Source organism: Sporobolomyces koalae (genome assembly GCF_050403365.1).
Source record: "Sporobolomyces koalae JCM15063 DNA, S_koalae_JCM15063T_v1_ctg40, whole genome shotgun sequence".
Taxonomy (NCBI): Eukaryota; Fungi; Basidiomycota; class Microbotryomycetes; order Sporidiobolales; family Sporidiobolaceae; genus Sporobolomyces; species Sporobolomyces koalae.
This window is the reverse complement of record NW_027481731.1, coordinates 116,647-130,316: the sequence shown is the minus strand read 5'-3', so window position 1 is coordinate 130,316 and position 13,670 is coordinate 116,647. Positions and strand designations below refer to the sequence as shown.

At 56.7% G+C, this 13,670-nt stretch overlaps 5 protein-coding genes across 5 annotated transcripts; 4 read left to right on the top strand and 1 right to left on the bottom strand.

Annotated features, from left to right (window-relative positions):
* Window positions 1–1,141: 1,141 nt before the first annotated feature.
* CDC16 (anaphase promoting complex subunit CDC16) lies at window positions 1,142–3,972 on the top strand (the record flags this gene model as incomplete). Its single annotated transcript, XM_076680591.1, has 10 exons — window positions 1,142–1,580; window positions 1,655–1,941; window positions 2,009–2,168; window positions 2,230–2,321; window positions 2,390–2,535; window positions 2,611–2,814; window positions 2,880–3,158; window positions 3,219–3,338; window positions 3,399–3,534; window positions 3,616–3,972. The coding sequence occupies 10 exons, from the start codon at window positions 1,142–1,144 to the stop codon at window positions 3,970–3,972; spliced, it is 2,220 nt and encodes a 739-aa protein (XP_076532331.1).
* Window positions 3,973–4,469: 497 nt separating this feature from the next.
* On the top strand, window positions 4,470–7,903 carry JCM15063_006122 (uncharacterized protein; the record flags this gene model as incomplete). The annotated part of the gene is made up of 7 exons (XM_076680590.1): window positions 4,470–4,646; window positions 4,789–4,802; window positions 4,891–5,549; window positions 5,621–5,721; window positions 5,790–5,950; window positions 6,020–6,217; window positions 6,277–7,903. The coding sequence occupies 7 exons, from the start codon at window positions 4,470–4,472 to the stop codon at window positions 7,901–7,903; spliced, it is 2,937 nt and encodes a 978-aa protein (XP_076532330.1).
* Window positions 7,904–8,600: 697 nt separating this feature from the next.
* JCM15063_006121 (uncharacterized protein) lies at window positions 8,601–10,829 on the top strand (the record flags this gene model as incomplete). The annotated part of the gene is made up of 13 exons (XM_076680589.1): window positions 8,601–8,630; window positions 8,755–8,788; window positions 8,850–8,870; window positions 8,942–9,037; window positions 9,108–9,304; window positions 9,374–9,777; window positions 9,852–10,017; window positions 10,095–10,104; window positions 10,175–10,211; window positions 10,277–10,354; window positions 10,424–10,542; window positions 10,608–10,732; window positions 10,806–10,829. The coding sequence occupies 13 exons, from the start codon at window positions 8,601–8,603 to the stop codon at window positions 10,827–10,829; spliced, it is 1,341 nt and encodes a 446-aa protein (XP_076532329.1).
* A 323-nt stretch (window positions 10,830–11,152) lies between these two features.
* Window positions 11,153–12,698, top strand: JCM15063_006120 (uncharacterized protein; the record flags this gene model as incomplete). Its single annotated transcript, XM_076680588.1, has 4 exons — window positions 11,153–11,598; window positions 11,670–11,882; window positions 11,947–12,233; window positions 12,304–12,698. The coding sequence occupies 4 exons, from the start codon at window positions 11,153–11,155 to the stop codon at window positions 12,696–12,698; spliced, it is 1,341 nt and encodes a 446-aa protein (XP_076532328.1).
* Window positions 12,699–13,042: 344 nt separating this feature from the next.
* Window positions 13,043–13,399, bottom strand: JCM15063_006119 (uncharacterized protein; the record flags this gene model as incomplete). The annotated part of the gene is made up of 3 exons (XM_076680587.1): window positions 13,043–13,095; window positions 13,160–13,310; window positions 13,397–13,399. 3 exons carry the CDS (start codon window positions 13,397–13,399, stop codon window positions 13,043–13,045), a joined length of 207 nt encoding a protein of 68 aa, XP_076532327.1.
* Between the last annotated feature and the right edge of the window lie 271 nt (window positions 13,400–13,670).

The following is a 13,670-nucleotide window of genomic DNA, read 5'->3' as shown; positions in this document are numbered from 1 at the left end:
CCACGATCGCTGAATATCACGTATTTTGACTGATTTTGACTGACGTTCACTGATTTTCACTGCTTTTCACTGCTTTTCACTTCCCATTTTGTTGCGATGCACTGGCACCAGTGTAGCGTGATACGATGTGGTGTAGGTAGACGAGTGTCGAGGAGCAAGACTCGAGAACCCGGGTCCGAGCACCCTCCCCCCGCCCTGTGGATCTGGATCCTCCCTTTCGAATTGGCAGAAAATTCTTTAGGCATACTTACCTGGCCTCGGCTTGGGTCTCACGAATACTCTGGTCCTTCAGTGGCGCTCCGCATTGCACGGCGACTTTAGACCTACGGCGGGCTGCTGTCGCCTGTGGTCCCCTGGGCTGCAGAGAGGCGCAATCTTTAGGGCGGGAGCGGAGGCTTTCGGGCTTCCGTTCCCTTTTTGTTGCGATGCACTATGCACAGTGCAGTGCGATGCAGTCGGACGAGCGTCGAGGAGCTACCGTCGAGAATCCGGGTCCGAGCACCCCCCCCTCTCCACCGAGTCGTGCAGCATTGTTCCGGAATCATAGGGTTTGATGATACCTCGCGGTTAGTGTCGGAAGCGCGTCGATTTGCACACCCGCCAGTCGGTGTCCGTGCGGTCCAGGCCGAGGGCGAGCCCGAGAAGTCTGGTTGATGCCGTTCCGCTACTCACTGGTGTGTTTGCTCATCGGACAGGGTACTATACCGCATCGCGCCCCGAGTACAATATCCTGAAGCTGGGTTCGGTGAAGCGCAACCTTGCCCACCTGGCCCGCATCCTTCCCTATGACTTCTGCCTTCCTCAGCGAGTCTTCCTCTCCCATTCGTCGTCCCTACGGCCCCGCGGGCATACTAATAGCAGTACCATATCGCGGTATCGAGCGCTTCCGGCCCTCTGAGTCGGCTCAATTATGCGCCAAGCTCAAGGTCTCGAGGCCCGTTCGCAGGACAAGGTGTCTTTTTCGCTGCCATTTTTTCAACAGTCTCCAAGAAAGTGTCGTATGTATGCATGTCTTGAATAGGTGATTGGCAGAAGGTAGGATGGAAAAAGGAACATCTTGCGCGTGTTATCATACATCGACGCGTTGAGTAATGCCGCTTTGTCTCGTTACGTATCTTATCCTTTCGACCGCTCGATCAGCATGTCGCGTGCACCTACATCGCGGCGGCTACCATCGCCCTCGCCGCCCCCGCTTGCACCCGAAGCTTCGTTCTCATTCTCAAATGATCGACATCCAGCTCCGCGCAAACAGAACGGCAAGAGGAGCCTCTTCGAGTCCAACCTCAGTCACGATCAAGTAGAGCATCTGCGCCGCCAGTCGAGCCTTAGCACGCTTTCGCTCTCACCTCGAAGACCCTCACTCGCTGGTTCGGGATCAACAGCAACACAACGACCTGCAAGGGGCGCGACTGGCTTGGCTTTCGGTCACCAGGACGATACCACTAGCTATCTGAGTGAACATGCAGACGAAACGCCGTGGACCATGATTGACCGCATGAGGAATTGGCGCAACGATGCCATGACTCAACATCTCTACGATTCCGCCAAGTTCTGGGGTTCCAAGGTCCTCGGGTTGACAGGTACGAGTCATATGAAGGTCATGTACCGTATCATGGGGGTTGCTGATGCACACAGAGACTTGACTTCACTGTAGAGAATCCCGATGATGCGTTCTGGCTTGCGCAAATTCACTTTCTCACGAGCCAATACGCCCAAGCCGAGCGGATCTTAACAGCCCTGAGACCCATCCCGTCCACGACTGCCTCGACTTCGACTGCCGCTTCGGCGGTTCGATTGACAGACTCGAGTTTGGCGTGTCGCTACCTAGCCGCTCAATGTCAAGTTCGTCTCGGCAAATGGGAGGAAGCGCTCGAAATGGTCGGGCGCAGAGGAAACTTGTTGAGCGAAAGCGAGGGCGACAAAGGCGACGGAGGAATCAAAGTTAGCCGCGAGACTCTCTCTCCTCATCCGAGAACCATCGTGCTCACATTCATGCTCCTCTCATTAGCTCACAGCCTCCGCCGCGCATCTACGAGGCCTGATATACATGCACATGAAGGCAACCGACCTCGCGAAAGAAGCTTTCATGGAGGCCTTGTCGCGGGACGTTAAATGCTTCGAGAGCTACGAAATGCTTGTCGGCAGCGAGATGATGTCCAGCGAAGAAGGTTAGTTTGGTCAATGCGCCATCGGAAAGCAGCCGCTGACAATGTTCGCGAGATGATCCAGAATGGGACTTCATCCAGAGTCTTCCCTATCATTCTCAAGCTCAGGAGGACGCCGAATTCATCAGGATGATGTACACTGTCCGATTGAAAAAGGTCAGTGCAACATCGCGCTATTGCTCTGGTACTGCCACAGCCGGCTAACAAACCGCGTACTTCCATAGCTCGCGCATAACCGGGACATCGCCGTCGCGAGGAAGCGTTTGAAAGAGGACTATGCCCTTGGGAATGATCCCGACGTTCTCTTCAGTCTCGCGGACGAGATGTACAACGGGATGCGGTACGCCGAATGCTTCAAAGTGACATCAAAGTCAGCTTCGTTTTTCCCACGTAGCTATTTGTAAACGCGGCCAGTCTGGTCCTGACGCTTCCGATCTCCTCCCAGAATCCTTTCGAGGTATCCCTCGCATCGTCCAACACTACCAATACACCTCGCCTGCATGCAGCAACTGCCAAACATGCGTTCGCGCTTGTTCCTCCTCGCCCACGAGATGGTCGACAGCGAGCCAGACGATGCGGTCAGCTGGTATGCAGTTGGCTTGTGGTACTTTGCAGGCAAGAGGTGGGAGGAATCGCGGCGGTTCTTTGGGTGAGCGTTGGTTCTCTCCTCTGTCTGGGCAAGCTCTGAATGCTCGTGCTTTTCTGGTCCTTCAGCAAATCAGTCTTGATCGATCCTCGCTTTGGACCTGCGTGGCTGGCATATGCCCACTCTTTCGCGTTCGAGGGCGAGCATGATCAGGCGATTACGGCTTACTCGACCGCACATCGCCATCTTTCAGGGAGCCATCTCCCCGTCATGTTCATCGGAATGCAGCACCTCGGTCTCGGGAACGCAACGCTCGCTGAGGAGTACCTACTCGCAGCGAGAGAGATATGCAAAGACGACCCTCTCGTGCTCAACGAGCTAGGAGTCGTCTGCGTACACAACGGCGAGTAAGTCTCGAGCCATTTTCTGTACAGACACCTGCAACACGACTGACGGTACATGTCCAGGTACGAACGGGCAATTCAATTCTTCCGAGAAACACTCTCGCTCGTTCAGACTGTACAGAGCTCTCAGGCTGCATGGTCGACAACTCACCTCAATCTTGGCCACGCGTATCGGAAATTAGGGTGAGTGTCACTCGATGTTTGAGCGCAGATAGAACCCGGCTTATCTCGTAGCTGTGACAGGCGATTTTCGGAAGCACAAGCATCTTATCGCAAAGTGTTGGACCTCGATCCCCGCTCAGCTGCAGCTTACAGCGCTCTCGGTCTCGTAGAACATCAGCGAGGAAACTTTCAGGACTCGATCACTCGCTATCACGAGGTGCGCTCTCCAGTTCCCCCTTCGCAGAGGTGCATGTGCGCGAGAAAGAGATTCAGCTTCTGACATGATTCGACGAGATAGGCGCTCGCGCTCGCTCCCGGCGAACCCGTGACTTGCGATTTGCTCAAGGTCGTGCTCGACGACGTCTCTTCCCGCATCAGCGACAAGCCTCTCCTGTTTCCTGGCCTGCCCCGGCGCGTCCTGCACGACATTGATCGGCAAGTTGCCGAGCTCGACGCCGAGATACGCGTCGGCCTCGACACAGCAACTAGTTCCCGAGCGCGGTTCGAAGACCCGAACAAGCACGATCGAAGCGGGGTAGAAAACTCGATGGCGCTGCAGACGCGCAGCGAAGAAGGAATCGAGATGAGCCTCGAGGAGGTGGACGAGGACGAAGATGGGAGTGAGGGGGAGACGATGGACATCACGGGAGATTAGATTCCGCCCACCGCACGCCGAAGCGGCGATACTTTTCAAAACCGCGATTTTCGGCCGACGTCGAGTCGATCAGCGACGCGAGAGAGAAGTCGCATTGCAGGCCGAGTCCGACAGCGCGACGATGCGCAACGAACCGACGAGATCCGAGAGTTGGCCAGTTCATAGATGATCGCGACAATAATATTCGAAATGTTGAACGCGGCCTTTTTGGCCCGAGGCCCAGGCAGAGTGCCATCACCCAGTGCCTGCATCGCTGCGTCTCGACCTGGGCCTCACTCGGTCTCGCTACCGCGTCGCTCGTCCAAGGACATCTCTGAGCAGCAGCGCCTCTGCCGCACGTGCGCCAGCTCGCTCGCCTCGTCAGGTGCCAAGATCGCGCAGCGCAGTCTCCGGATCCAACCTCGGCTCGACGCCCGATCCCGTGACAAGTTTGCCCACCGCAGAACGCCGTTGCATGCTGGCAGTGACCACGACGGGAATAGCAGCACTCGTCTCGCATGGCGTTCCTTCGTAAATGGGGCAGTTCAGCGACCAGCGGCATCGCGGCGCCCAACCCTTCCGCGCCGAATGGCCTCGGCAGCGGCATTGGCGGCACCGGCGCTGCAGGCAAGGACGCCCTGGGGACCGAATGGCACACCGAGACTCCCGGCGAGCGGTACTTTGGCATGGAGAATGTGAGTTTGACCGGCTGCGGGATCCCATCCACGCTCGCGGATCGTCGCACCTAGGGCATCCCGGGGCCCTCGAGCTGCTCTCGGGCTGCAAAGCAGCTTGCACGTACTGACTGTGTGTCCTTCGCTCATTGGCCTGTCGCAGTTTGGCAACACCTGGTCAGCCTCGTGCTCTCCCCACCCGCGCCGTTTTCGGCACCCGAAACTAATCACCCGCAATCTGTTTGCAATCTCGATCTGAATACAGTTACGCCAACTCCGTCCTGCAGTCCCTCTACTTTGCCAGGCCATTCCGGCAACTCGTCGAGTCGTACCAGCCTTACTCCCTCGCAAATACCCAAACTGGAGACTCGCCCGACAGCGCATCTCTCGCTCCTCCAGCTTCGACCCCGACGCCTCCCCTCGATGCGCAACCCGCGACGTCCTCACCGGTACCATCTCCGACTGCATTACGACCGACACCGCCTCCCGCGCGCTCTGCCGGCGGCGGGGGCAGAGGCGGAATCTTCTCACGGCAACGGCAGGGGTCCATGTCGACCGCGACCAGCGATTCATCGTCACCACCAATCGGTACTCCTCTCACGCACACCGTGACAAACTCGTCCTTCACGGGCGTCGGTCAACCCGTCGTGCAGAATGGAGCGCTCGCGCGCGAGGTCAGCGGTGTCGAGTCGACTCTCTTGACCGCCCTACGCGATCTGTTTGCCGCCATCTCTGCTCAGCCCAAGTCGACCGGTACGGTCGCACCGCAAGCGTTCATCAACCAGCTCAAACGAGACAACGAGTTCTTCCGCAGCACTTTGCACCAAGACGCGCACGAATTCCTGAATTTCTTGGTCAATGCACTTGCCGAGATTTTGGAAAAGGAAGAGAAGCGTCGGGCAGAGGACGAAGGTCGAGCACCAAGTTTGTCCTGTTCCAGGCTGGACCAGACTGCTCTCGTAATGACCGCTGACGGTCGGGACGCATGACAACAGGTCTGGTTGGTACAGGCTTTGGTGAACATGCCAAGACCTGGGTTCATTCGCTGTTCGAAGGGATCTTGACAAACGAGACCCGGTGTCTGACATGCGAGACCGCAAGTCGACTGTCTCGCATTTTCCTGACCCCAGCCATGTGCAGTTCTGACACTCTATGTTCCAACAGACGACTTCGCGTGACGAAGCTTTCCTAGACCTCTCGATCGATATCGAGCAGAATTCGTCTGTCACCTCGTGCCTGCGGCAATTCAGCGCAAGTGAGATGCTCTGCCAGCGCAACAAGTTTTCGTGTGACAAATGCTGCGGCCTTCAGGAAGCAGAGAAACGGCAAGCATACATCTAGACGAGGTTGTACGAGCGAGGCAAACAACTGATCCTCATTTCCCTGCCTCACAGAATGAAAGTCAAGAAACTTCCCAACCTCCTCGCGCTCCACTTGAAACGGTTTAAATACGAGGAAAGCCTGCAGCGCCACGTCAAGCTCACGTATCGGGTTGTCTTCCCGTTCGAGCTGCGACTCTTCAACACGACAGACGACATCTCCAATCCCGATCGACTTTACGAGCTGTGGGCAATCGTTGTTCACATTGGAGTGTATGTTGCTGGTTCATCCTCACGTCCGAACTACTTCGCTCATTAGGCTTCTCTTGCAGGGGACCAACGCACGGGCACTACATCACGATAGTCAAATCGGGCTCGAAATGGATCGTCTTCGACGACAACAACGTCTACCCAATTGAACAGGCTGAAATCGCCCGGTACTTTGGCGATACACCCGGTCAAGGCTCAGCATATTGCTTGTTCTACCAAGCGGTCGATCTTGACTCTCCATTCTCGGGGCTGCCTCCTCAAGCGACAGCAGGGATGCGTCCGAGAACAATGACAACAAGCTCTGTCTCGACTGGTGGCGCTACTGGCACTTCTGCCTTCACAAAACTTGCTGACGAACCTCCACCGATCCCTCCACTGCCTCCCGCTTCAGTTGAAGCGAAACTGCCATCGCCTTCGCCCCCCTCCTTCGATCCTCTACCGCCAGTCACAGTCCCCGCTGCCCTTGTGGATCCCACTGCTGCCCTTGAGTCGCCAAAAGCACGGCATACGAGCCTCCCACCGCTCAACGTGGAATCCCCTTCCCCTCAAGCCAATGGCACCGCTCTGCCTTCTCCATCACCATCGAGACAACACCGGAAGCCAAGCCTTGCTTCACTCTCGAGCTCAGCGGGCGGAGATCGCGACGCCGTCGAGAAGAGTGGCTGGTCCCTCAAAGGCCGATTCGCGAGAACGAAATCGCAAGCTGCGCCCTCGCGCTCAACCTCCAGCGCCAGCACTCCAGCAGGCTTGGCAAATGCAAACCCAGAGACGGACGCGGACGCTCGCGTACCGCCAGAGACCGATTCTGGCACGACAAGCTCCCTCCCGTCTGCTGTTCCGCCAGAACCTCCCCTTGCCGACACTGCAACCGGACCTACCAGTGACCCTCTCGCCTCAAAAATGAATGGGCTTCCAGCCTTCGCCTCACCCGCACGCACCTTTTCGACCCTGCCGAAGGAGGACGACCGAGATTCGACAACGTCACGCTCGGCTATCGATCCCAGCCAGTCTCCGGTTCTAGTTGACCGACGTCGAGACTCTCGCCTCTCGGCATCGGAAGATCTCTTGTCGTCCTCGACGAGTAGCGCAACCGCCTCGCCGCATCTCGCTGGAACACTTCCTCCTCCTGCCGCCGCTGCATCGTCTTCGAACGGCCCACTCTCCGCCACTCGCAATCTCTTCTCCCGCAGCAAGCCTCGACCGCTGTCGTCTAGTGGTCGCCCGAGCCTGACGCCTTCGTCGCCGTTAATCGGAACAGGGCTTGGGCTCTCCACGGGACCTCCCAATGCCGCTCCGCCCGCTCCGAACCAGGATTCGCCGACGCTGCGACGCGCGTCAATCACGAAGCGGCTTTCGACTACTGGGCCCGTTGCTCAAGCGGCCGCGTCAGACACGCCCGCGTCCGCACCTCGCACCGTGTCGAACTCGACGGGGCACGCGAATGGCTCGGCAACACACTCTTCAGGGTCTTCGACGACCGAGTCCTCTGGCCCATTGCCGCCGCCCGTTCCGCTGTTGCCTCCGCCTCTGACGAAGAAGGAGGCCGAGAAGCGACTCAAGGAGGAGAGAAAGGCGCGAGAACAAGAGCTCAAGGCGCGAGAGAAGCAGCAGAAAGAGCAGTTGAAGCAGATGAAAGAAGAAGCCAAAAGACAGGAGAAACTCAGGCGCAAGATGAGCGTCAAAGGCTGATCCCAGCCTGCTCACGAGGGGGGAATCTCCTATCTTGCCTGTTCTCCCCCGCACACGCTCTCATCTTTCCTCTTATCTTGCCGACTCGTCCTGTGTGTAGAAAACCCCTTCCCTCTTTCCTGAACTCGAAAAATGTTGCAACCACGTATTTGTCTGCGCGCTCTGACCCCCTTCGCGCAAGCTGGATCTTCAGGCGCTCACTGATCCGTCGCATCGCGGCACAATCACGATCGAGCGAGTAATGTCGCAGAGCACGACGCTGCCCACTCGATTGATCGGGACGCGCATAGCTGCAAGGACATTGCCGGAAGGACTTCGGGCGAAACAGGAGACCTTCCGAACTGGCGCTTCCGTGGCTTCCCGCGGTCTGCTGACCGGCTGCGACTCATCAGTCGCTTCTTGAGAATGGCTAGGCAGCATTGTTGAGCTGATCAGGGTCAGATCTGTCCAATCCAGTTTATCGATTAAAAAAAATGTAGAGAGCGGTGCCGACTTGGGCTGATCCGACAGCGTGCGCGAACTACTCTCTCCTTCAACTTTCACTTCACTCTACACGTACGCTCTTGGCTTGACTGAGCTGTTGGCACAGACTGGAACTAACCAGTACCTACTCGTGCTGCCTCTCGCTCTTTGCCGTGTTGTTCCCCTCTCGCCGTGCGTGTTCCCCAACGTTGCATGGTTCAACTCGCCTCAGATCATGTCCATCTCGAAGATCCACGCTCGCCAAGTGAGTCCCAACGCTTCCTCGACATCAACAGTGTCTATCGGCTGCGACGCACGTGGTCAAGCGGTGCGAACGTGCGCCGAGAGCGAGTTCCAATGATTGACCTCGGTTCGCGTTGCTTCTCCAGATCTGGGACTCCCGTGGTAACCCCACCGTCGAGGGTACGTTTGATTGAGAACACTACTACAGAGGTACCTCTATCTGACATTTTCCTGTGAACAGTCGACGTTGTCACCGAGAAGGGTCAGCCCCGCTCCATGGGCCGATCGAGTGTCCTTTGCGGCGTGCTCATTCGACAATCTTGTGCTGTATAGGTCTCTTCCGCGCTGCCGTCCCCTCCGGTGCTTCCACCGGTATCCACGAGGCCGTCGAGCTCCGTGACGGTGACAAGTCCAAGTACCTCGGCAAGGGTTCGTGGTGCCTCCTATCTCCGACCTGCTGTGAACGATCCTGACTTCTATTCCCGTTGATTCATGTTAGGTGTCCTCAAGGCTGTTGCCAACGTCAACGACGTGATCGGCCCCAAGCTCATCGAGGCCAAGCTCGACATCACCAACCAGGAGAAGATCGACCAGTTCCTCATCGAGCTCGATGGTACCGCCAACAAGGGCAAGCTCGGAGCCAACGCCATCCTCGGTGTCTCCATGGCTGTCGCCAAGGCCGCCGCTGCCCAAAAGGTATGCCTTTTGACAGAAAATCGACTGTTTCGTCATGTCACATGATCTGACTCAGGTCTCGCATGACAGAACGTTCCCCTTTACGTTCACTTCGCCGAGCTTGCCGGTGTCAAGGCTCCTTACGTCCTCCCCGTCCCTGCCATGAACGTCATCAACGGTGGATCGCACGCCGGAAACGCCCTCGCCTTCCAAGAGTTCATGCTCCTCCCTACCGGAGCCAAGGACTTCGACGAGGCCATGCAGATGGGAACTGAGACCTACCACACCCTCAAGAACGTCATCAAGAAGAAGTACGGCATTGACGCCACCAACGTCGGAGACGAGGGAGGATTCGCCCCCAACGTCCAGGGTGCCGAGGAGTCGCTCGAGATCCTCACCGAGGCTATCGAGAAGGCTGGCTACACCGGCAAGGTCCAGATCGGTCTCGATGTCGCTTCCTCCGAGTTCTACAAGGAGGGCAAGTACGACCTCGAGTGCGTTGCGATTTTCCCTCCCCTTTAGTTCTGTACGCGTATTGACCTCGCGCATTTGTGATGTGCCTTTACAGCTTCAAGAACCCCAACTCGGACCCCTCCAAGTGGCTCACCGGCGAGCAGCTTGCCAACGTCTACAACGAGCTCGTCGAGAAGTACGACATTGTCTCGATTGAGGACCCCTTCGACCAAGACGACTGGTCGGCGTGGACTCACCTTACCCAAAACACCAAGATCCAGGTACGCTTCGTCGAGCAGAATGCCTGTCGGTCTGAAGTGATTGCTGATGCTGCAATCCTGTCTGTACTTTTACGTAGATCGTTGGAGGTGAGAACCAGGATGCCTCGCATTATCAACGGATCATCGGACCGACTAACATGCTGGAATTGCGCCACAGATGACTTGACCGTCACCAACCCCAAGCGTATCCAAACGTGAGCGCCTCCCGCTTGAATGACTTTGTGGTCCACCGTGCTTACGTACCTTTTCGCTTGCGCAGCGCCATTGAGAAGAAGTCCTGCAACGGTCTCCTCCTCAAGGTCAACCAAATCGGTACCATCACTGAGTCGATCAAGGCGTAAGTCAAGTGCGAATTTGTTCATGCCCAAGCGCCGACACTGATGAACACCGCAATTTGTCGATATAGTACCCAGCTCGCTCAATCCGACGGATGGGGAGTCATGGTTTCCCACCGATCTGGTGAGACCGAGGACACGACCATCGCTGACCTCGTCGTCGGTCTTGCGTGCGGTGAGATCAAGACTGGTGAGCTCTTTCGACGTGACTTACCACCATGAGTTGCACGCAACTTATGCAAATTGCGATGACAGGTGCTCCCTGCCGATCTGAGCGTGTTGCCAAGTACAACGCCCTCATCCGTATTGCTGACGAGCTCAAGCAAGCCGGACAAGAGGTCATCTACGCCGGTGCCCAAGGTCTCTCGCGCGGTCCTACCGTGAGTGAACTTCTCGCGCGCTATTCCTTCCTTGGACCACTAGCTGACTCTGCCTTCTTGCCTCATTTAACAGCCCGCTCCTCTCTCGCGAAAGTAAACGCTGTTCGGTTCGCTGTACTAGGGTTGTTGAAAACGAATTTGCTGCAAGATCAGTTCCTTTCGTAAAAATGTCCAGAGCACGCGAACGCGCTCGTCCGCATCGCCCATATTGAGTTTGCTCGTTCGACACGTGTTCTGACCAGTCTCGGAGTGCAGTGGGAACACTGTCGAGGTTACGAGCTGCGCGTCCTCGCTCAACCGGCAGAAACTGGTCGGAACCGCGAGGGTCCGCGCGTGGAGCTATCGCGCTTACTCCGAACGCGCCATATCATCGGTTCTCCCCAAACATCATCACTACCAGCACCAGTATCCGATTTGACCATGGCTTCAATCAACACGATCCCTCCAGAACTGTTACTCGACATCCTCTCGCAAGCGATCTCGTCGTCTCTCATGACCGAGCCTCTGATCGTGCACGGACAGTTCTCGCAACTCGCTTCATCGTGTCGCACTTGCTGCTATCGTCAGATCGCTGGAGTTTGCTCGACTTGGGCTACAATCGTGCGGGAACAGTTTGTCGGCAGGCAGACCGTCTTTGGTGTCCATGGCTCCGAGGCGGATGATCGGGTCCTTGCGTGCGTCACAAAGAATGCAGCGCGAGCGAAGCGAGTCAAGACAGTCGACGCGTCGCTGCGAGGTTGGCAAGGATGGAAGAGTCTCCCGGTACTCCCTCACACGACCACGGAAGAACCCGAGGAAGAAACGATCGGGTTCTTGCAGACGAGGGAAGTGCAAATTGAAAAGCAACGACAGCAGATTCTCGAAAGGTACAGTCGTCCCAGGTTACTGCGCGCGACTCGCTAGCCCGACTGACGACACATCGATACGCTCACTCTAGGGAGCGGCAGAGGCTTGTACAACTCTTGACCGCGTGTCGTACGGTCGAAGAATTCGACATTGACGTCGGCTTCTACTGCGCCATTCATCATCTCCCTACGCTACTGCCGCCGACGATCCGAAGTCTGACTTTGCGGAATTGCGACGCAAGAGAGACGTTTGACCTGATCGAGAACTTGCCCCTGCTGGAAGACCTTACACTGCGTCTTGCCTTGTAAGCTCACATCCCTTATTGGACATGTCGACTTCATGGCGTTTACGATGACTGCGGCATATAGGGACTGGCGCATCTCCGCTTCCGCACCTCGTCCGCGACCCTCTTGTCGACTTCGACGATTCGAACTGTCCTTCACCGCATTCGCAACGACAAACTTGAGCGATGTCTTGACGCTGCTGTCCTCCTCGACCGATTCGCTCACTTCGCTCACTCTTCGGAACAAGGGCACAAGTCCGGAAGGGTATGCCAAATTGTTGCCCGTCGCAGCCGGACTTGTCGCTGCGTTCTCGCCACGGCTTGAACACCTCGCCGTCAAGGACATACCTCGTGCCGGCATGCGAATGCCCGGTGAGTAGCCGATTGTAGAGAGTCGGTTAATTGGGACTTCGCTAATTTTGTGGGTTTCCGTGCAATTCAGGTTCTCGACCAAGCTGGGAATGGTTTCCGAAACGCCCGACAGCGTTTCCTCGCCTCCGATCCCTACAGCTCACAGGTCTTCCACCGCTCGAACCATCTGTTTTGAAGAGCACGATCATCCTGGCAACGAATCCACCTATGCTCGAACGGCTCCTCATTGAGGATTTTGATTCTTCATCGCCACGTTATTTGGTCGAGACGCTCAAGGAGACGAAAGCGTTGCAGCGGGTCAAATTGCTCGAAGTTGCGATTCGGCAACAAGGAGCCGGTATGCAAGAGGCCGCGAGTGAGATCGAGAAATGGTGCGGCGGAACGGCAGGGCGTGATGGGCGCGCCACCAAGCTGAGAGCGAGTTGGAACATGCGCAAAGTTGACCATTTCTGTGGGATTTGGTAGCCGACCAGAGCAGGGTATTCTCAATTCGGTATAGATCGAGATGGGGTGTGTCGTATTATATCATATCGTATTCAAGCACGATTGCCAGAGTCTAGACATTTCCTCTTCAAGTGCCCCTGTGTGCGATGCGCCGAGTCCCTCTGCGAGAGTAAGCGATCCTCGAGATCAAGCTGCACCTGCGTAAAGCGCGAGTAGAGAGAACCGAGCCCGGCGAAGCTCTTCTCTCCCGGAATACACAGTCTTTCTCACAGATGTAACTGAAAATTTGCGAATGCTGATTGTTGATACACGGATCTGCTTCGGCGCCCCCTTCCTCCTCCGTCTCTAATGATCGCGTGAGGGTTCTACCGTGTTTTCGTGAGATAGTTGAACACTTGTTGCACCAGCTCGAAGAAGACTGTCAGTCAAACAAGTCAGCGCATGATCATCGAGCACGAGAGGGAGAGGGATGCAAGACTGACTGCCTCCACCAACAACAAAGCACAGCAGCACGACGATCCACTTGGGCAGCGGCTTCTTCTCCAGGTCGTCAACGGGCTTGACTCGATTGATCTTGCCCGCCTTTTGCTGAAACGCTTGATTGCGCTTGCGGAGATCAATGTGAGATCCGGCCTGAAACGAAGCGGAACATGTGGAGCGGGTGAGCGAGTGACTCGAGCCAACGAGAAGTTCGAGCCCAAGATGTGCGTCTGACCTACCATCAGGTATAGAGCGACAAAGTCCGAAGCTACTCTCAGATGAGCAGACGACGAGAGTACCCCCTGGCCGTCGCCCGCGGCCGTGACACGTTTCCAATTCGCGCGACGCGCTTCTTGCCTTCAAACCTCTCACTTCCCTAGGGTTCTGCTGCAGTCGGCGTCGGAGACCTTGTACTGGCTGCGACCGCTTTTCGGGCGCCCTCTGCAACGATCGTTGCGCGTCCGCACCGCCCACAAGCTGGACGACATATCATGCATGCTGCAATGGTTTCTC